At 56.0% G+C, this 20,814-nt stretch overlaps 1 protein-coding gene across 1 annotated transcript in view; it reads right to left on the bottom strand.

The window, feature by feature from the left end:
• ADAMTS10 (ADAM metallopeptidase with thrombospondin type 1 motif 10) overlaps positions 1–20,814 on the bottom strand; it is a 110,995-nt gene that overhangs the window by 3,695 nt on the left and 86,486 nt on the right. Inside the window, exons 13-25 of the mRNA XM_080382247.1 lie at positions 18,409–18,516; positions 15,100–15,245; positions 14,606–14,669; positions 13,625–13,727; positions 7,381–7,514; positions 6,384–6,507; positions 5,761–5,841; positions 4,125–4,288; positions 3,591–3,717; positions 2,514–2,643; positions 1,664–1,868; positions 1,255–1,431; positions 363–519 (exon numbers count right to left, since the gene is read on the bottom strand). Coding sequence (XP_080238373.1) covers positions 363–519; positions 1,255–1,431; positions 1,664–1,868; positions 2,514–2,643; positions 3,591–3,717; positions 4,125–4,288; positions 5,761–5,841; positions 6,384–6,507; positions 7,381–7,514; positions 13,625–13,727; positions 14,606–14,669; positions 15,100–15,245; positions 18,409–18,516 — 1,720 coding nt within the window. The remainder of the gene's footprint in view (positions 1–362; positions 520–1,254; positions 1,432–1,663; positions 1,869–2,513; positions 2,644–3,590; positions 3,718–4,124; positions 4,289–5,760; positions 5,842–6,383; positions 6,508–7,380; positions 7,515–13,624; positions 13,728–14,605; positions 14,670–15,099; positions 15,246–18,408; positions 18,517–20,814) is intronic.

Genomic DNA, 20,814 nt, shown 5'->3' with positions numbered 1-20,814 from the left:
CGAGGAGCCCTGGGGGGGAAGCTCTAACCAGCGCTACACTACCGAGCTCCTTCGCACCAGCTCCTGGGGCTTTTTGCCAGGAAGCAGCAAGATGCAGCCGTGCCAAAGAAGCTACTGAGAACCTCATCGCTGAAAGCCTTTCTTTGCTGAGGTGCAGTTGCTTCATTTAGCAGGGTCACGGCGTGGCAGTTTGGCCTGGGACCAGAGGGGACAGCATCAGGTCTCCCCATAACAGCCTCACCCCACAGCACAGCACCTAGAGCTCAAGTCGGGCTGTGCTGGCTCCGATACCCCTGTACCCCGTGGCCCCCGAGGCTGGCAGTGCTCTACATGTCCCTCCCCAGTCCCCCCATCCCCCTCACCTTCAGGGTTGTCCGTAGGTCCCGATTCGCACTTGGTCTCGCACTGCTGCATGCCGGCAGGCTGCAGGGTCTCCACGCAGTCACTGGACGGCTGCCCGGTGTGAGCCAGGCACTGGACGGATCTTCTTTGCTGGCCAAGGCCACACTGCGCGGAGCACTGCCGGAAAACAGCACAGCACGGAGCTGTGGTGGCCACCATGGCTTCAATAACGCGGGGGGAGAGGGCACGGCCAGGTCTTAGGGGATGCTAAGGGTGCTGGATACAGTCACCCCCTCCTTCAGCAGCAGCTGCAGGCCCCTCATCGGCACGGCTGAGCGCTGCAGCCGCACGCCCCGAAAAGCTTGGGTCAAACCTCCAGGACTCAGCGAGGGTCTCTCCATCCAGCCATAAATCACCGGCCTTTCCCAGGCCTCCTGCACCCCGATGTCACCCTGTAGCTCGAGGGGTGTTACAGGGAAGGGAGGACTGTCAGCATCACCCCACTGCAGGTGCTGGGCTGGGCTGTGGCAGGTGGACCAGCAGTGGCCTCGCTTGTAGCCAGCCCAGCCCACCCGTGCAGCCCATCCCTCCCACCGCACTGCACTGCTCCTCATCCTCGCTGCCCTGCTGCCCCCTAGACACCCATGGGATGCTCCAATGACTTCTGTGGGCCCTGCTAGGCCTGGGAGACTCCCTGGATCAGCCGTGCACTTGGGCCACCATCACAACAGCCTCCTGAGCCAAGGAGGGGGGGGCAAAGACCACCACCAAGTCCTGCTGCCCCCCAGGGACTTGTGGTGGCCACATCGGGTTCTGCTGGTGGGCACAAGCCTCGTGCACTAGAATGTGAGGGGCTGGGGAAGAAGAAAGCAGAGTCTTCTTCAATAACCCCACGGAAAGGATTGTCTCTACCTCTCCCCACTCGCCAGTCACCCAGCGTGGCGGTGGGCAGCGCCGCAGGTTGCACCTCATGCTGGTTGGGGGCTTGGAGCCTTCATAGCACTGTGAGGTGGGCAGAGTTGCGCTGTGGTCACCACTCTTGCAGAGGACAATGCGGTGGCGGAAACCTGGCCCACAGCTGGGGGTGCACTGCAAAAAGGGGACACACGAGGTCAGGGTGCACGGCAAAGAGCAGGGGGAGGCAGCACTGGCTCTCCCCACCAGCGCTCCCACCTTGCCTCTCCCCTGCGCTACAAGACCGTTCCCCACATTATGCCCTCCATGGCCAGCAGCCATCACCGATACTCCGGCCTCGTGACCGACACTGTCCCCCTAAGGACCAGTGCTCCCGGAGAGGTGTGGGCCGATGTTACGCACTCACCTCAGACCAGTCCAGGGCGACCCACTCCGGAGGGCACGTCTGGTTATTGCAAGGCTCAAGCATCTTTGGCCGTGGATGGGTACAAGAAGCATCATCCAAGGTCTTCTCCTCAGTAGCAGAGATCTTACGCTTGCAGAAGACGCTGCGTGTGCGGACGCCCTCGTTGCAACTTCGGCTGCATTCAGACCAGTTCCCAATCACCCAGCTGGAGACAGGTAAAACAGCAAAGCTTGTGAGTGGCACGGTGGTCCATGCTTGTCTCTGTGCTCCTGCACACAGCCCTGTTCCTGCTCTGGCCACAGCCTCTCAGGCAGCTCTGGTTGAACCACAGAGCTTCTCCACATCCCCCTTTTCCCTACAAGAGAAGGCAAGGGCCAGCCAGGGAGGGGCTGGGACAATTTCTGAGGGACTGCACTGAGGATCTGTGCCACACCGAAGGGCCAGAGTGGGAGGGCTCCTTTCTGCAAGCAGCACAGCAGCGCAGGGAGGAGGCCACGCTACAGAGACCGTCCTCAGCCAGTGCAGCATGTGTTTGGCACATCCCTCACTGAGCAAGGCACGGCGCAGCCTTGTGAACAGAGCACCGCGGTGGGGACAGGTTTCTGCTCTCTGCGTCGCCACTGCCCCTTCCCTGCAGTGATGCACGTGGGCTGCGCAGGTTGTGCCCTTGTTCTCGTGACGGGGCACAGAGGAGAAAACTGCCCCTGTCCCCAGCAGAGCCGCTCCAGCCAGATCGTGTCACCCCTGGGTCCTGTGGCAGAGGACTGACACAGAGAGGGGAATTTCACCACTCTCCACACTGGCTTTTCCACCCACGCTTCCTTCATCTGCTCCAAGCTCTGGTACTCACGCTGGGGGGCACGGTTCGGTATTGCACGGCCTCTGCCGCTCTGGCATTTTGGTTTCAGGGCTACAGAAATGGTTGAAGACAGTTGAGCCATCGGAAAGTTTCTTGCATACCACAGATTGGATCTGGCTGCCTGCCAAGAAAAAGAGGCAAGGGGGGAAAAAAAGGGAAGGACCCTGAGGCTAGTGCTGAGCCAGGCTGCAGGTATGAGCCCCACAGCTCTGCCCCTACATGGACAACGTGACGGGGCACCTCGTCAAGCCTGAACCTACTTCTCTATTCATAACCAAGGCCTGCTTTGCCTCCAACATCTCCAGAAAAACAAAGATGGGGTGAAGGCTCACCAGCCAGGGCAGGACCTGCCAGAGTTTGCAGAGGATGGAGGATCAAAAGCATTCCAAGGATCCCATCCTCAAATAAACCTGTTCAAACCTCAGTCTTGTGAGACTTTCTGGGCAGTACTGGGGGGAATAGCTGGAACGTGAGGGGCAACGCTTTGTCGAGGTCTAGCACACAAGACCAGGCCAGGGCTCCTGGCTTAAAACAGGGACCATTACTAAGCCTTGCTTTTGAAACTGCCTCTCCCTTCTGAATACCAGCTCAGTCACCCACAGCCAGGTTCTCCAGAGCCACCAGACACACTGCAAACCTTTGCATTAATCCCCACGGTAACCAGCCCAAGGGATTCAGGGAAGCATCAGCAGTGTTTCAGTTCCCAGACATGTAGATCTGAAGGCCAGAGGGGCTGCTGCGATCAGCTAAACTGTCCTGCACTGCACAAGTAAATGAACCTCAAGCACACCATGCCACCTTCCAGCACCTCTCCCACCTACACCCGTGGTCCAGCCGAAGAATGGCACCCAGGGTGTTTGCCCCGACACCCTGCACACACGTTCATGCTGAGTGACACCAGCTCGCATGTGGCTGGGTGCAGGTGGGAATATGCAGAAACCTGAGAGCTCCTTCAGCGCAAAGCAGCTGCTAAGGTCACTGTCTCATGTGGCCCAGACAGAGCGTGTGGGTGAGTCACAAGAGCGCAGACACGTGTCCCCTGCCAGCTGACACGGGGTCAAACCTCACCCCCTGCACACAGCACCGAGCATTTGGTCCACGAGGTGTAGTGCCAGGAATACTGGTTTGAGGCATCCCTGCCGACGGGTGCGTTGAACTTGTACCGGATCCCCTGCAGCTCTGTCCGCACAAGGACCTGTGGAGAAAGTGCCACTGAAGTCTAGCATGGTCATGACTGTCCAGATGGCACCCCATGACCTTGGTGTGCTCTCTAAAATCCAGGACAGCTGAAATCTCCCCCACTACCCCTTCCAGTCCCTTCCAGCACTGACATGGCAGCCACCAGTGATGACTGTGGTGCAGCCGTGAAGGTGACACGATCTGAGAACAAGCTCCCATGCACTTAAAGATTGAATCCTTCTGAAGACTGGCAGATCAGGGAGGGAGACCTGATAATTTAAGCCCAATTTACCCCTGGTCTCCATGCCCCTTTACTCCAGACAGCAAGGACAGGGGCTGATTAGCTCCAATGCCCATGTAGACGTGGCAAAGTCTTTAGCCCAGACCAGGTGGGTGGGGGTATGAAGGAACCATGTTACCAACCATGACAAAAAGGGTGACATTGGTGGGTCCCAAGGCCTCCAGGGACTCAGGCTCCTCTGGGGATCTCCTGTAGTGGAATGTTGTGCCTGCGATGTCAAAGCGCCGGGGGGGGTCAATGGAGAGCTTCCCGTTGATGTAATACTCGCCGCTCTCCCCTCTCAGCGCTGCGAGGACAAGCGGGCAAGGGTTAGCGAAAATGCTGAGTGCACCTGTACCCAGCTTCGGCCAGGTGCTTCTTATCTGCCAGGCTCAAAGCACTGCTACAACAGAGGGCAGCAGTCTCATTTTACATCATCAGCCTCATTTTACAGGCAGGGAATAGAAAGGGCAAATAAAGTAGCCGACGGGGTCAGGGTCACGCGGCAAGTCACTAGCAGAGGTGGGACTAATGTACCCATCGTCTCATCTCAGCCTGCCTGCCACCTCCCTGAGGAAGGGTGATGCTGCAAGGAGCTGAACCAGCTGCCTGGGTTGGTGGTGGGGACACTTGGCAGTGTGACAAGCTGTGGCCATGGAGCCAGGCTCAAATGCAGGTGTGCGAACTGGGTCTTGGCTGCTGGGGCTACTGGAGGAGGCTGGTCCCCGGGAGCCTGGCTGTGGTTGCTGAAGCGAGTCACTAGAGGGGGATCGGCTCGCTTGCTCACTCCTGCTCGCATTCCCACGCTCTCCCTCCTTGCTGTCTGCCTCCAACACTGTGCTGGCACCCAGCTCTGTGTCCTCCTGCCATCGCTGCTGGCAACGACCTCACCGCCATGATGCTCTGGGGTGGGAAGGATGCTTCGTACTGATGAACATGGAGGATGCTGCCTCCGCTCTCACTGGGGTGCAGGGACAGATCCTGGAGTGGGACAGACTGGTGGCAGCAGTCAACAGCGATCCGAGCTTGGGCTGTGCCTCCAGTGCACGGAAATCCAGTCTGGATGGACACCAGGAGTTCCCAGTCTATGTGGGCCGGCCAGGGGGACATGCTGGCATCTCCAAACCCAGCAAAGGGAGCTGGCCTGGAAGGATGCTGCCAGGAGAGCCCCGCTGCAACCTCCCACCGATGCCAGCATCCAGGCAGGTTCCTGCTCCTGGAGAGCCACTATGGAGGCACCCGACAGCGAGCCAGCAGTGAGTCCCCCTGCCCACCCCTCTGTGACCACTGTCCGTTGCTTGGAGGACAGAACGAGAAGACAAGGGGAAAGAAAAAAGCCTGTTGTAAAAATGAGCCAGTCTGGCTGGAAAATTAAGCCCAAGGAAAATGTGAGCAGGTCTATTTTTAATCCCCAGCCCAACATGCTGGCGGAGGGGGGAATGCCAAGGAGCCACAGCCAGCGCCAGGAACAGCGGGGTGTGGGGTTTGCGCAGGGTTATGCTGCCGAACAGTGAGTGCAGGGCAGAGGCAGAGCCACGGCGAGACAGGGGCTGTGTGGACCACACCGATACAGCCCGTGCTGGCCTGGGACACGCTGCCCTGCCAGCAGTTCCTGCTGCCTTCCTCTGCCCCCAAGCGCAAGCTGGGACCCCAATCCCATCTTCTGTTGCAGAGGGAGGTTTTCCTTGCTGGGCCTTTCCCATGCCCTGTTAAGCGCTGGGAAATGGCAGAGCAAGGGATGTCTGGCTGGGGTATCAGTATCCCCCAGCCCCATCTCACCTAGGTAGTTGATGGAGAGGTTCAGCTCCCGGACGTCAATGTGGACCGAGCCCTTGGGGATCTGGATCACCTCCTCGTAACCTGTGAGACAACCCAGTGCTGGTGAGTAGGGATGCTCAGGCCCCGAGCCCCAAGCCAACCCTGCCCTGGGCTGGATGGGAGCGGGTGCTACCCTGTTACCCAGGGGTTTAAACGCTAAAAGAGATGCTGGCAGTGCAGAGGTGTTTGTTCAGCCACCCACTGCAATTAAATAGAAAAAGCACTACAGCCTGCCAGGAGAGAGGCTTGTTGTGATGGGACTGGCAGTGCTGGGGAGGTGCTGTGGAGCTGGGATCTCCATGGGCAACTCCACAGCCTGGCTTGAGGGAGTGTGAGCTGGGGAGGAGGGAAGCAGCTTGGCACTCTGTGTCAGGGACTTCGGTGCTGGCAGTGGCTGGGGCACAGCCTGGCCAGTGAACAGGAGTGATTTGCTCCCTGCTTGCAGCCTCGTCCTACCCTTCGGGGTGTTTCTCTGGGATATGTCCTTGCCTGTCCTACGTGTCCCCAAGGAGCAGGTGAAGTCAAGGAGGGACTCGAGGGGGGGTTACACACCGGCTGCGCTGGCCAGGCCGCTTGCTCCCTACCTCCCTCCGTCAGGGACTGGTTGAAGACGCCCTCAACGGTCTCACAGGAGCTGCCGTCACCCCCACATACGCGACACTTGTCCTCCTTTGAGTCAGAGCCCAGGACACGGTCACAGCCCACATGCTGGAGGAAGGAGCAGCAGGGAATTAGCCGTCCTGGTGGGGCCTTGTATCCCCCACACCTGACCTGCACCATCCCAGGGAACCCATCCCTGGGTTCCACCTTCACCCCTCTCCATTGCATCGTACACCAGGCAAGGCTCAGCAACGTCACCTCTGCGCAGCCCCAGCTTTCTGCCACTCCTCTCCAGGGACAGCCCTGGGGGGGTCTCTCTCCAAGGCTTGGGAGGGATGAGGTTAGGGTGCCTGTGCTGAGTGCTGAGCTGGTAGAGCTGCAGCAGCCCAAGGGGAGCCATGTCCCTGCAACACCAGCATCACAGTAGTGAGCCCACGTGAACCAGCTCTGCCCTGCTGCCATAGTACGTGGGCTAGCAAGCGGTACGTGGGCTAGCAAGCGGTACGTGGGCTAGCAAGCGGGTCGCCAGCCCGGCTGTGGCTACCTATGGTGAAATCCCCCTTTTGTTCTACAGTATATTCAGCCCCATAGAGACAAAAAGATGCCAGAGACAAAGGGAGAGAGACAGACAGAAGGGAGCCTGTCTGCCTGACTGCTGGGGGACATTTGCCACTCCCACAGTGCTTTCTTGTAATTAAACTTTTATAGCCCTCCAGATCCCATTTCAAGGGAAATATCAAGTGCCTGGGGCTACATGGACTATAAACGCAGAGACCCATCACTACCGCAGGCCAGCGTGGCACCCAGGGCATGGAGAGCAGACAGGCACAAGCCCAGAGGTGGATGTGCTCCTGCTCCCACAGCTGAACTGGGCACCCGGGCAGAGGGATACCCATGCAGGCAGGTGGAGGACAGCCCTCCCCTGCCCGGGAGTCTGCCCCTGCCTCCCCGTCCCAAGTCTGTCCCAGACCCTGGCAGCACCTTGCACTCCCCATTGACGCAGATGTCGTTGGAGTCCTGCCGGCACGGTGTCCCGTCCACCACAGCTGCAGCTCGTTCTGTGTAGAAGTTGAATCCTTCTGCCAGGCAGTTCAGGGAACAGGCTTTCACACCCCCTGGGAAAAAAATAAGATATTAAATCATGCCGTCAGGGTGTCAGAGAAGAAAAATGTGGAGAGCCAGACCTGGATAACAGCTGCTTTACCCTCACCGTCCCCACACCTCCATCCTGCGCCTGGCTCACTGCACGGGTCCAGGTGCCCAGGAGGATGTCCCTGCCGAGTGGAGGGACCCTCAGAGGGACCCAGGCACCCTCCTTATTTCTTAGCACCGAGTCAAGACCCTTGAACTGGACACCGACACATGGCAAGACACTGTCCCTTCTGCACAGCCTGGAAAACATGGGCTGCATGTGATGGGCAAGGAAACAAACTGGCCTGTTGCTACGTGGTGTCAGTCACTCCTGGGCCTCCTGGCACTTTTCCAGGGCTGTTGACACCCTTGTGCCCATTTTACAGACAGGAAAACTGAGGCAGCAGCTCTTAAGTGACTTGTCCAAGGTTTTTCAGCCACTAGACCAGAGCAACTACATTTTTCAACTCTAGACCAGTTACTAGGCTAGAGCAACCATTTCTTTCTGTTCACAGTTGGTGGATGCCGAGTCCTTCACAGAAGAGATGACAGCGACAGTGTGAGGACGAAGGGGAAGGATGCTCAATTTATAGCTAAAATACCTGCTTCCTAGCACCCTTGCTAAGGAACAGAGGCTAGATATCTGGATATTGGCTTACAGGGCCTGGGAGCAGGACGTGGGACAGATTATGGAAGGAGACACCTGAGCAGAGCAGTTTCCTGCCTCCTCTCACTGGGTTTTATCAAATGCTGGTGCACATGGTGGCATGTGCTGCCTTTACTGAGCATCCCAAGGAGACCCAACAGCCTGCATGACCCTGGCAGGGAGATGCATGACTGGGCTGTGGCAGTTTGCTCCTGCAGGCACCAGCAACAGTTGTGAGCTGTGTGCCAGAGCTGGGAAGCACCTAGGTCGGGAGCAACTGAAATCTGCAAAACCTGCAACTCAATACGGCACATCAAATGGGCAGCTGGGGAGGAGGGGTGGCCCAGCTGTGCCCGGGAGCACTTGAACACAGCTGGGGGAAGAAAGAGCAAATCCAAGAGAGAGAGGAACAGGAGGAGACAGGAGAGGGGAATTCAGCAGCTTGAAGGCATGCTGTTGAGCAGGATGCCTGGGCAGGCCCCTGGGGAAGGGAACTCAATCAACCCTCCCAGTGCACCCGGGCTTTCCACCGCCTGGTGCCTGGTGCAGAAGCTGCAGGGCCACCAAGTGGGACAGCGCAGGCATGACCCCAAAAACTTACAGCCATCTAACCATGGCATGCCTATGCCCCAGGTCTGTCCAGCCAGACCTCAGGTGCAAAACACCACCAGCAAGCCAAGAAAACACGAGTCACAAGGGTCTTACGCTGGCTGTGTGAACTTCCAGCTTGGAGAGGCCGTGCCACTGAGCCCCGTAGGCAACCACATACCCCACACATGCAGCTGTCCCACCAGCCTGGGAGACGGGCTTGTGCTGGCCCTGCCTCAGATGGATCTGTGATTTAGCCAGTGCTTGCTGGCTTGAGAGCATCTCTCCTGCCTGTGGCCTCGCTCCTGGCTGGCCGTGTGCTCCATCAGCTGCACTGGGACCCTTCATCCCTGGCAGCTCTCTAAGGCTGAGCTCTCTTCTGCCATCACTGGAGCGCAGAGCTATGAAACAGCCAGAAACCTGAGCTTTTGTGTCAGGGCTCTCAGATGGGTTTGCTAAGCTACTCGCATGCACTCCCTATTCACTTCCTTGTCTCCAGCTACAAGGAAAAGTGAGACCCACTGCAGACACCTTGCTGCAGTTCTCTGGTGGGCAGCTAACACCTGCCACAGCTTGTTTCTGCCTCGGTCCCAGCCTTGGCTCCATTTTAGTAGCTCCCAATTAGTTGCATGATCCTCCTTTCTATCGTAACTCCTCACTGCCGCTGCCCCATGCCCAGGCTGGTGCCCAGCCTCCTCCAGCAACAAGCAGCCTCGAGCATAATCGTCACAGCCTTGAAAGTGGAGCCCCTGGGGAAAACTGGAATGAAAGGAATAATAAGCCAGAGGAAAAACAAAAAGGAAAGAAAAGAGAGAAAATAAAAGATTGGGGATTGGCGGTATGAGGCCAAATTTATTCCTTTGCCTTAAGTGCCCTGACTTTGTTACAGGGCTGCAAAAATGGTGCAAGTGCATGAACCCAGCTCATCGCAGAGTCAGGGGTGTTCACGGGGTTTTCTGCATTGGCCTCCCCTTGCTGGAGCCCAGGAGGACTTGTGTGCATGCAGGCTTACATCCCTAACAATTTAACCCTCTTAAAGGCAAGATCAGCAGAAGGAGGAAGGCGTGTGGAAGAGATCAAGCCCTCCATGCTGGGACAGCTGCTCGGGCTCCAGCCCGACACTGGCAAAGACCCACTGCTGCCAGTGCAGGCCCTGTATCCCAGTGGCTCCGAGCATCTCCCGTGCACAGAGGGAGCCAGGGAAGCAGCTGCTGGGCAGGGGAAACAGCACCCATCACTTTCCGGCCTGCGAGAGCTGACAGCAGCTGCTGGACTTGTGGGGGCCATGCATGGGGCTGGGTCTTGGGGTCCTGTGATCATGCTGCCACCCAGCTGCTGCTCCATGTGGGATGAATCCCTGCTAGCTTTCCTCATCTAGCCGCTTAGGAAAGGTGAGGCAAAGGATGGGGCAGGAGAAGCTGCAGTGCCTGTTGTCACTGTGCAAAGTGGACCCACCCCCACAGCAGAAGAGCCCACTTCCACAGGGACCCCCTGAGCCTGCCCACTGCCTGGTGAAGTTACTAATTGACTGGAAAATGAGGAGCAGACAAGACCATACCACCCTGAAAGGCACAGGGTCTGCTATACACACCATGCGGGTCCCCAGCCCCCTGCTCCCACAGAGGTGAACCCCCTGGCCGTGCACCAGCCCCCTGGCCGTGCACCAGCCCGCAGGCAGCTGCCCACACTTTGCTTTGGGCTTAGCAGCCTAAGATCAGCAACAGCCAGGTCTGCCGTGGGTGCCCCTTGCAATCTTTAATAAAGCTATTAGAATAGAATAGAATAGCACATTTTCAGTTGGCTGCGCGGTGCCTCATGTTTTGTTCCTCCTGCCTGCCTGGTCCCATAAAGGAATTAAAGTGCATTACAATTTATGATGAGCAATCTCCTGTTTTCTGCAAGCCCCTGCTCCTCCCCATCCCTCTCCCAGCCCCATGAGCTGCTCCACTCTCCCTTGGCTCTCGCATCCGCCAAGAGCAAAATGAATAACTAAGCGAATAAAGCAAAATAAACAAACAATTAAAGTCACATTCCACGAGGTATCTGCTGACTGTTGAGCTCTGAAAGGCTGAGCTCAGCGCTTCTTGCTGGAGCTGTGTCTCGCGATCCCGGGGTCTGGGCTCCAGGACTGTTATTAATCACCACCAGGCAAACAGGCCGTACCAGCCCCGTTCAAAACCCGACCTCAACTTGCCAGTGACCCGGTGGCTGGCATCAGGCTTTCAGTGGGTGGCTCCTTCCCATCCCAGATTCTCTGTGGAATTGGTGTCCTCCCCCATCCAAGCCAGTGGGATGCTCCTTGTCTTCAGGGTGGGGATGCTCCATGCCCAGGACATTTCCCTGAACTGTCGTGGGGCCAGAGTCTGACGGGCAAACGGCAAAAGCACCCCTGCACCACCACACCTTTCAGCTCAAGGGTGCAGTGCCAAAGGCAGTGGCTGGGCTGAGCAGGGGAAGAGGCTCGGCAGAGGGCCAGGGCAGTGAATGGCTCCTAAAGCAGGAACACATGCCCAAAACCTACCTGAAGAGCAGACATGCCACCAGCGGGAGGGCAGAATGCCCAGGGACAAGGCTGCCAGCCAGGATGGGCCCTGAGGGGCTGCTTGTGCCAGTGAGGAGGGAGGGACTGACACTCACTACCCTAGAAATCACCAGGCACCGCTGGAAGAGCCCTGGAGGGAGTGAGGGAGATGATGTCCAGCCCTTGTTGCCTCCCCAGTGCTGAGGTAGGGATGCCTGCCAGCACAGAGGCTGCAGGGTAAAAACACCAGCCTTGAGAGCAAAACATCCGTGGCAAGGGGAAGACAAGAGAGCATTGTTTCCTGGGGGTCTGATCTGCGACAGGGATGCTCCCTGCCTCCCCCATGGATGTACGTCTGACACCTGAATAAAACCAAGTATCACAAAATCCTGCAGGCAAGTGAAGATTCAATTACTTGTGCTGCTGAAGTTATAGTCATTGAATCACAGAGGGGTTTGTGTTGGAAAAGACCTTTTAAGACCACCTAGGACAACCATCCTTGCCATCAGCAGGGACACCTTCCACTAGGTCAGGTTGCTCAGAGCCCTGTCCAACCTGCCCTTGAACCTTCCTTCCAGGGATGCCCTTCTAGGGATGGGGCATCCACAGCTGCTCTGGGCACCCTGTGCCAGCGCCTTGCCACCCTCATATACCATTTCTTCCTTATATCCACCCTAAATGTACCCTCTTTCCATTTGAGACTGTTGCCCCTCATGCTGTCACTACAGGCCTTGGTCAAAAGTCTCTCTCCGTCTTTCTTATAAACCTTCTTCATGTATTGAACAGCTGCAATCAGGTCTCCCCAATCCTGACAGAGTGCCCAGACTCGGGCACAGAAGTTTGTAGGTGGAGGGGAACAGTGATTCGGTGGGAATTCATGATCCCAGCTGACGAGGGTCCAGTGTGGACAGCCCATGCCATGAAGAGCTGATCCTGCTAATCCAGGCTGACAGCTCCCAGGCAGGTGTGTGCCAGCACGTAGGATTTCTCAGGAGCTGGGATACTGATGCTTTCTGGCCAGGGGCTTGGCTCTGAGAACTGGCTGAGGAGTTGCAGCTTCCAGCACCCCTCTACTCGTGTGAACGTGCCTCAGTCTCCCTACTTGGGTCACTGCAGAGGAGGAGTGATACCTTTTGACACTGAATAAACAAAACATAACTGCTAAACACCACAGCTCCTTGTGACCATTACCTACAGCCAACCTGGAAAGCTGAGACAGGCAGCTCCCAGATCCCTTCAGGACATGACTGTGCCAACGCTCACAGCCTCCTGGGAAGGGGACAGGTTTCACCACCTTATTTTATGGAAGAGGAAGCTGAAGCAGAGAGAGAGGAAAGGGCATTTTTTTGAAAGCCAAAGCAAAAATCCATGTCAGAGCCAGATTATAATTCAAGGGCCGATGTTCAACTGGCCAGCCATCCCCTGGACTCAAACCACTGGGCCATGCCTGGGGAAGAGAGAGGTCCAAACAAGGGCAGATCCAGCCTGCGGGGCTGTCTTCCACCTTGGCTTCCATTGGGGTCTTTGTGTGACTTACTGCTTTGCAATTTTATTACATTTTTATTGATCCATCCCCTGCAGCCTCAGCACATCTGCTCCAGCTGCAGGAGCCCCGCTGGGAGGTGTGCTTATTTACACAGCTGTGAAGGATTTCCCCAGTCAAGTTCATTAACTACATGAAGGAGACGCGCTGTTCTTTCTCATTATTAAGAGATTTCTGCCCCAGAGGCCTCCTCCTGCCCTCTCTCCTCGCCAGACACTTCTGCTGGACACAGGAGGACTGACCCTGGGAAACGGGGAGTGCTGCTCTTTGGAGGATCCATCAGTTTGCATCCTTTCTCCCTGTGCAGGAACTAGAAGCTTTACCTGCCTGTGCAGGGAGGGCTGCACTGTTTTCTCCCCATCAGGTACTGGACACTAACAACTCCCTTCTCTTGACTGTCTTCCTCTTTGCTCCCTCAGCAGTTAAGGAAACAGACTTGAGGAAAGAAGCTAAACAGCTCTGATGCTGCTGGAATTGTTTCTGGCACAGCAATGAAGTTAAAGGGCAATTGCACAGGGGTAAGTGCCCCAGGACAGGTGGCTCGGCATGATGGTCATGGGCCAGTGCCAGGAGGGATGCATGTTGATCTGCCGTCGTGCGAGGGGGAGGCAGCATGCCCTGAGAACACAGAGTGGGCAGCCTGCGGGACTTGGGCTAGTGGAGATGGTAACTGCCCACCAGACCACTTAGACCACAAGACCTGTCCCTGCAGAGAGTTGGGGAGAGCAAAGCCCTGCACAGCCCTGCTCCAGTTCTGCCTGGGCCCAGGGATGCTCAGCCCAGCCCCAGCACTCACCTCCACGGTACGTCTTCCAGGTGTAGTACTTCCCTCGGAAGGGGATGTTATCAAATTCGGCACATTGCAGCTCTCTGAAGTCCTGGGAGCCCGGTGGGCAGTCCTGTGGCCACACAGCCAGCGATCAGAGCATTGGCAGAAGCAGCCTGCCTTATCCACTAGGAGGGCATGAGCTGCTCCAGGGCTCGCAGCGGCAACTAACACCAGCCCTTCAAGGAGACGGGACACCAGCCCTGACAACCGGACACTGCTACAGTACGGCAGAAGCATCCTTCCTGCAAAGCCAGGCACTATTTGCAGACTAACGGCATGAGCCCTTGGCCCCAGCGGGTCTGCCTGCAGATCAACACTTGCTCCTGTGAGCAACCCTTTAAAGCTAGGTGTCAAGCCCAGGGGAAGCGACGGGGAGCCATCTATTTTCCTCACTTCCAGCCTGTGAACATTAAAAGCTACCGTTTCCCAGGTCCAAAGCTTCACTGAGCTTCCCTGCAGCACAGTTATTCCTCTGCTCCCCTTGAGATTTACCCCTCAGCCCTGGGAAACAGGGTGCTACACTGCATTTCGTGAGCTGCTTTCACCTGACCAGGCCTGGACTCGCAGCGTGCAAGAGGCAGTTGCTGTCATGTTAGTGCTGGAAGCCTCTGATCTCTCCTCCTTTGCCTCACTACCTTTTTGGGCCCCTTCTTGATGCCGAAGCCCTGCAGGTACGTGTCGCCCACCCACCTCCTGTGCCAGCTCACAGCCGGTGCAGGCGTGCATCGTCCTGCTCGGCTTTCCCCACTGTGGGATTGCTGCTGGCACAGCGTGTCTCGCCCCCACCCAGCCACCTCCTCCTGTGAGGTCCCACGGCTGCACAAACACCCGCATCTGTGTGGAGAGGGCTCATCCCTGCCTCCTTGCTGCGACACAGCGCTGCCTGCCCCACTGGCAAAGCCCTGCCAGCCCACCGCTGCTCCTCTCCCCGTGCCCAGCAGTACTCACGTCAGTGTTGCAGGACCGGTACCGCTTCCTCTCTCCCAGGCAGTACTTCCCTCCGATTGTGGGCCTGCCAAACAAACCAGGAATGAGATGGGAGAACCAGCTTAGGGCACTGAGCCATCTTTGTGGCAGGCAGCTGCCTCAAGTTTGAAGGAGCACCATGGCTTTTCCTAACCCTGCTCTGCTGCAAGGATGGATTTTGCCTGGAGGGGCTACTGCAGAAGCGCAGCTGCCAGCAAACCTCCTGTACTCAGCTGCAAGGATACCGGGCAGTCGTGCGAGTGATTTGGGTCTGTGGCTGCAGACCCAGCACCAAAGCATGAGCACTGAGCTGCTGTGAAAGCAGGACATGGGATCTGCGTGCAGGGGCCAAGACCCTCGTGGGAACTGAGCTGTGCAGGCATTTGGCTGCTGCCTTTCCTGCTGACTGAACAGCAATGCTGCACAGCCAGGACAAGGCAGGGCCACCCAACATGGCCACGCATGTGTACACCTACCGCGGGCTGTCGCAGTGGCGAATGGATGACGATACACCTCCGCCGCATGTCCTGCTGCACTCTCCCCAGGACGACCAGGCTCCCCAGGCACCATCCACACCCTCCGGACGGGTGCCGAAGGGCACACACTCCCTCTTGTAGCACCACTGCAGAAAGACAGAGCTTTAAATACCCTCGGCACACGGTCTCCTTCTCCCAGAGCGCTCCCCAGCCTCCATCGGACACGGCAGCCAGTTCAGGGCTAGGATCTGTTTTGATCCTGTGTAATGTGAACTCACTGGCCACGGAGCCAACGTCTCCATTGCAGAGGGCATTTGTTTCTCCCTGGGCACCCCCTCCTCCAAGTCACACTGTCGCTATTTGCACGTGCTGCATACTTAGGGTTCGCAGGGATGCTGGGACCAGTGCCCCCACTCCCAGCCCCCTGTGCACCACCCTGTGGAGCAGGCAGCCACGGGCAAGTGGGTCACATCCCCACCTCTCCTCTAAAGGGGTCCTGGGCACGTGAGTCAATCAGGGTGGCACACGTTGTGAACAGGGATATGGAAGAGCACACACCTCACTGCCTGTAAAAGCACATTGCAATAAGTCCCAGGTGGGACTGGGACCAAAGCTGCTGCTGCTGGGCAGCAGGGCCAGGATTCCTGTGGGACACAGACACCCTCACCGCCAGCTACTCCCTCCCAGGAAGAAGTGAGTTTTGTACGTGTACTTGGAGCTCAAGTTATGGTTAATGTGTTAAAATGACGCAATGTACAAAGGGTCCAGGTTAAAATAAAGGTTCGATTGGAGTAATGACGTCATGTCATTGTTCTGCTGAGGATTCTTAAAGAGTCTGTCTGTCCCCATCCTACTGGGTGACAGATGCTCACGGAAACTTGCCTATGAAATATTTCCCTTGGACCTGGAAAGCGTCCTGCACCCCCTGGAGTCAACAGTGATGCAAGGAGTGGGCCACTGCCAGAGCCACTGCCCGCTGCTGTTCTCTGGGCACAGTGCCGGACACCATGCCTCGGGGGCTGAGATAATCCCAGGAAGGAAGAAACTGCTGTGTGCTCCTTCCAGGGGCTGATAACCCACCCTGGAGCTGTTGGCATGGCCTCTCCTGGCTCCTTCCGAGCCAGGTTCTCCACAGGCAGCACAGCCGGCAGGGAAAAATGAACCATGGCCTCCCAGGCCACTCAGCCAGCGACCTCCTTGTGCGCCAGTGCCCTTCCAGAGGTGCAATCCTGTGCAGAGGAGATGCTCTGCAGGCACAGCCTTTCTGGTGTCCTTGCTGTTGCTCCAGACCTGGAGGTGCTGGTGCTGCTGCTTCTGCCCAGGAGCCTGGCCAGCCCCTGCAAACCCCTCCATGCAGGGCTCTTGAGAGCACCAGTGATGGGCTCTGCCCTTGCACCCTGGCTGCCGGGGGCAGAACCTGGCTTGCTCTCCTGCGGCAAGAATGGACACGTGCTGCCTGTGAGACAGATACGAGCTGGGGGCATGTGGGGAAGGAGGATGCATAACAGAAGACATCCTCACAGGATGCAGTGACCATAACCTGTGTAATGAGTACTTGATTAATTGAAATAATAATTAAATAAAAGATAAAACCAAACCCAAAACAGTCAGGGAAGGAGCCAGCAAGACAGTGGACCTGCTGTCTGAGCAGCCAGGCTGCTGGGAGCACCCCTAAGGCAGCAGGAACTACCACCAGATCCAGGCCTGAAGTCACCCACTGTGGGTTCTTGGCGTAAGACAGGTGAAGCTGTAACAACCACAGGGGATCAGTTATAAAAAAAACCCCAAAAACAAAAAACAAAAAGGGAGAATTTGGGAGAAGGAAACAACTTGAGATCTGGGATGTGAACACAGCCCCCATCCAACAAAGTTTGGCTCAGTCTTCCCCTCCCACTGCTTCCCTAGCTGGGTGGCAGAGCACAGAAACTCACCCTATCTCTCCCTTAATCTTGCATACCTGAAATAGCTTCTATGCCCTGATCCCTCCCCTCTGCTCTCCCCAGCTGGAAAGGGAGAAGCCAGGGCAGACCTCCAAGAGCTGCTCCCACCAGGGGTTGAGGTCTGAGGGCTCAGCTGGCTGGCGAATGCAGGGGCTACCAGCCAGGAGCTCCAGCTGGTAAAGGTGCAGAAACTTAATACAATTCTGAAGCATAAATTAATATAAAAGGATAAACAGAGGCACAGGAAGGCAACTGGGCGTTCAGACTGAACATCTTCACTGGGAATAGCTGACGTGAGTCCTGTGGGCTGTGACTGCTTGTCACTTCACTTCTCTTAGGACTTTTGAAGAGCCCCTGTTAAAAACAACTAAGTGGAAGAAGAAGAGATATTTAAAAGTTGGAAAAGCTGCTAAAAAAATGCTGACTAGTAGAAAAAACCTGCCATTGTATATGGTGAATCTCCAGCAGCAGGGATGTTTAGCCCCGGGAGCTGTCTACTCCTTTTTGCTCTAATTTCCAGCAGAACTAAGATGACTGTTTGCAAAGAATAATGCATTTGTCAAAGCCATCCTCTTTCCTGCACATCAGCTTCTCTAGCTCCTTAAAGACTTGAAATTATTATTTAATTTCTTGGGAATTATTTTTCCTCCAGTGGAAAAACACATGCCCATTTAATGGAGAACGTCCCAGCCCTGATTCTCCATTGTCCCAATTATTATTGTTTGCAAAAGTGCTTTGTTTTAACAGTGCTACACACTCGCTTTATATTGGCATAAATGGGTGTAGGAGGTGCAGGGAATGAAGCAAAACCGTCAGGTCAAAATTCACTTTCAAAACATGAAAAATCCTCCCTCAGCTGAGGCTGAAAAATGGTTTCATCGTATCTAGCCTTGCAAGGCAGTTTTTCACAAGTTCCTCTGAACGCATGTTATAAATCCGTTGTCCCTCTTGGGGAAACTGGGGCAAAAATCACTTTTCTCAGGAGAGCCAGGAGACTGCAGCAGACCTGGGAACAAGACGTTTATCTAAAGCACATCACATTGCTTGAGGTCACCTTACTCTGCCTCCTAGGTGAGACCGTGAAGCTCGCTGGAGCAGGGACTTCATATTCTGCATTTCCAGCAATATGCAAGATTATCTGTACTTCGGGGTGATCATGGGCCCCTGGGCTCCTTGGCACATCCCAGCCTCCCTCCATGCCCATGGGGAGGGTGGGGGTGGCTCCAGGCTCTGGGCGGCAGGGGAGGCCAGCCTGGTGGGTGCTTTTAAATCAACTCCACGCTCACCAATGCAAACAATAAATCCTGGTTATCACTGGAAGAGGGATTCAGTCACTGTCAACTCGCTGTGGTGCCCTGGGCTTCCTTACCCCCTTTTCAATGGTGTTGGTCTGGCATATGGTCCCTTCAGCAGCAGGGATGCTGTTGGTTATGCAGCGGTTGCTTTTACTCAGACACCATAACTCACTGCAGACTTCCTGGAAAGAGAGAGATTTTGGGGGAGAGAGGGGGAGGGAGGAAGAAAGAGACAAAGAAACAAAGCTGAGATTAGGATTTGCTTGTGCTTGGGGCTGCGAGGCTGGGGCAGCAGCACGGCAGTGCACTAAAGAAGCACCAGCTGGGCTGGGACACAGGGACAGGAGTATTTTCGGCACGGTGGGGGAAAATGAGATCACATCTTGCAAGGTGTTGCTAGCTGCAGTCACCCTAAGGCCAGTTCACCCCCTTCTCTGGACTAAGCTTAAGCACTTCTGAGGCTGGGGATCTCTGGAGCTCCCCCGCCAGCCCACACAGCCCAGCCTGGTCTTTGTGCCACAGAGGACACATCTGCTTGGACATCCCAGTGTGAGGCCCGAGCTAATCCCACTGTGCTCCACCTTTCCCCTCATCCCAGGGCTGAGGGTTGGTCTCTTTTTTGGGTCTGTGCAGTGGAGGCTGAGCACAAGGGCCCACTCCTAGCACCTGCCATGAACCTCCCTATGCCAGGGTCCAGACCTGCCACACGGATCCGGATCTGCCTCTGTGGGAAGCTGGGACTCCCCAGGAGCATCAGCACAGCACATCTGTCATCTCCTGCTACAGGAATGCACTGCAGGTCACAGCGAGACTACCTCGTGTACCGGCAATGTCCAACCAGCCTAACAGTCCTAAAGGGAAGACTCCTCTGGAAGATTTTAGAGCCATTGTCAGAACAATCAAAATAATGCCAGACAGCAAACTAGCCCTTGAGCAGCTTCAGAAGTCTCTGCAAGGTGCAGTTGGGTCCATTGAGTGATACTACGTTGAGGACTTCAGACCTCTTTCCAGGAGGTTTCCTGAGATGCAGATCCTGAGCTTCAGCCCATCCTGACCTCTCACGAGTGCCAGTAAACAAAAAGCTTCCCTTGGCTGTTCCAGAACCCACCCAAAAGTTAGATCCATGACAGAGACTCGGCAAAGTTGTCACCGCTGCTAAATCTGACAGTCCAGGCCCTTTGAACCTGCTTTGCCACTAAATCAACCAGGCTGGACTTGCAAACTGCAAAGCAGCACCTAAAATCCAGAGCCAGTTTCCTGCCAGGTCACCATCCTGCTCCTATTGCTACTGAAAAGCCTACGGAAAATGCTGCTGTTCAGAGACCAGCCTGCCCCGACTTAGGTTATACCTGAAAGCATTGCACAGGTTCACACTGTCAGCAACAGAAACTGTCTCGAGATGTGACAGCAGAACCCCAACAGCCACGGCTGCTGCTGCTGCACTTCAAGCACAAGCCAGCACCACTGTCAGTGCACACCAATGCCACAGCATGGGCTGAAGGACCTGCCATGCTCCGTGCTGCATGCTCCGGTGTGGAACAGCGACTGCTTGGCCTCATGCCTGTCCCTAAGGCAGCATGACCTGCATGAGAGCTCCGGTGGGCTGCCTGCCTGCAGTCAAGTATCAGCCTGTTCATTGTCTCTGGGCTTGGTTCAGCCTTCCAGCAAGGCATTCCTCCACCCCGCCAAGGGCTGTGCTCTGAACAGTAACCGATACCCCCGCAGGACAAACTGACTCAACGACTGGGAATCCTCTGTGCTGGTACCAAAAGGGGTGAAAAGATGAGCCTGGGATTTCTCTGCTTCCCTCCTGTTCATGGAGTTGTGACAGCAGAGTGTCACAGGGCAAGCTGGCAAAGGAAAATACTGCAGAGTCTGTGCCGAGGACTGCAGCTCCAAGACAAAGGGATTTTGGTTCCCAACTCCTTTGCCAAAGCCCACCTACAGCTGGCTTTAAGCAGTGAAAGAAGAAAGTCTCTCCCATCTTCAGAAGGCGTCTACACCTCCATACTGCTCTTGCAGAAGTAGGAGCTCCTGTACAGTCTCCTCTCTGTGTTACCAAGGGAGAGGACTTTCCAGCTTCAACCACTGAGGTGTGTTTGCTCTGTCCTTGTGATACCTACTCATCACCCGCTGTGCCAGCATGGAGGAAGGGATGCTGCTGCGCTGGCGCTGTCACCCTGCAGTTTGTTTACATGGGGCACAGGATGGGTGGGCTTCCACATTTACCCAGATTTATCTGCATGCACTGGAGCCCTTACACCCTTTGGGTATCTCTCCCAAACCGCAGGCAAGACAGGCTGGGCTAGAAGGTCATCACAAGGACATCTTGTGCTTTTGTCATCCTTGTATATATACAGGAAGTGTCTGCCCAAGTTAAAAATTAGCTGGGAAACAGGCATGTAAACGTGGAAAGTTTCCATTCCACCGCCTCTGGCTCCGCTGAGGAGGGGCGCAGAGTGCACTCAGAACCACCTGAC

This window comes from Falco punctatus, assembly GCF_963210335.1.
Source record: "Falco punctatus genome assembly, chromosome: 4".
Taxonomy (NCBI): Eukaryota; Metazoa; Chordata; class Aves; order Falconiformes; family Falconidae; genus Falco; species Falco punctatus.
Note: the sequence above shows the minus strand (reverse complement) of the source record. Positions and strands in the feature narration are given on the sequence as shown.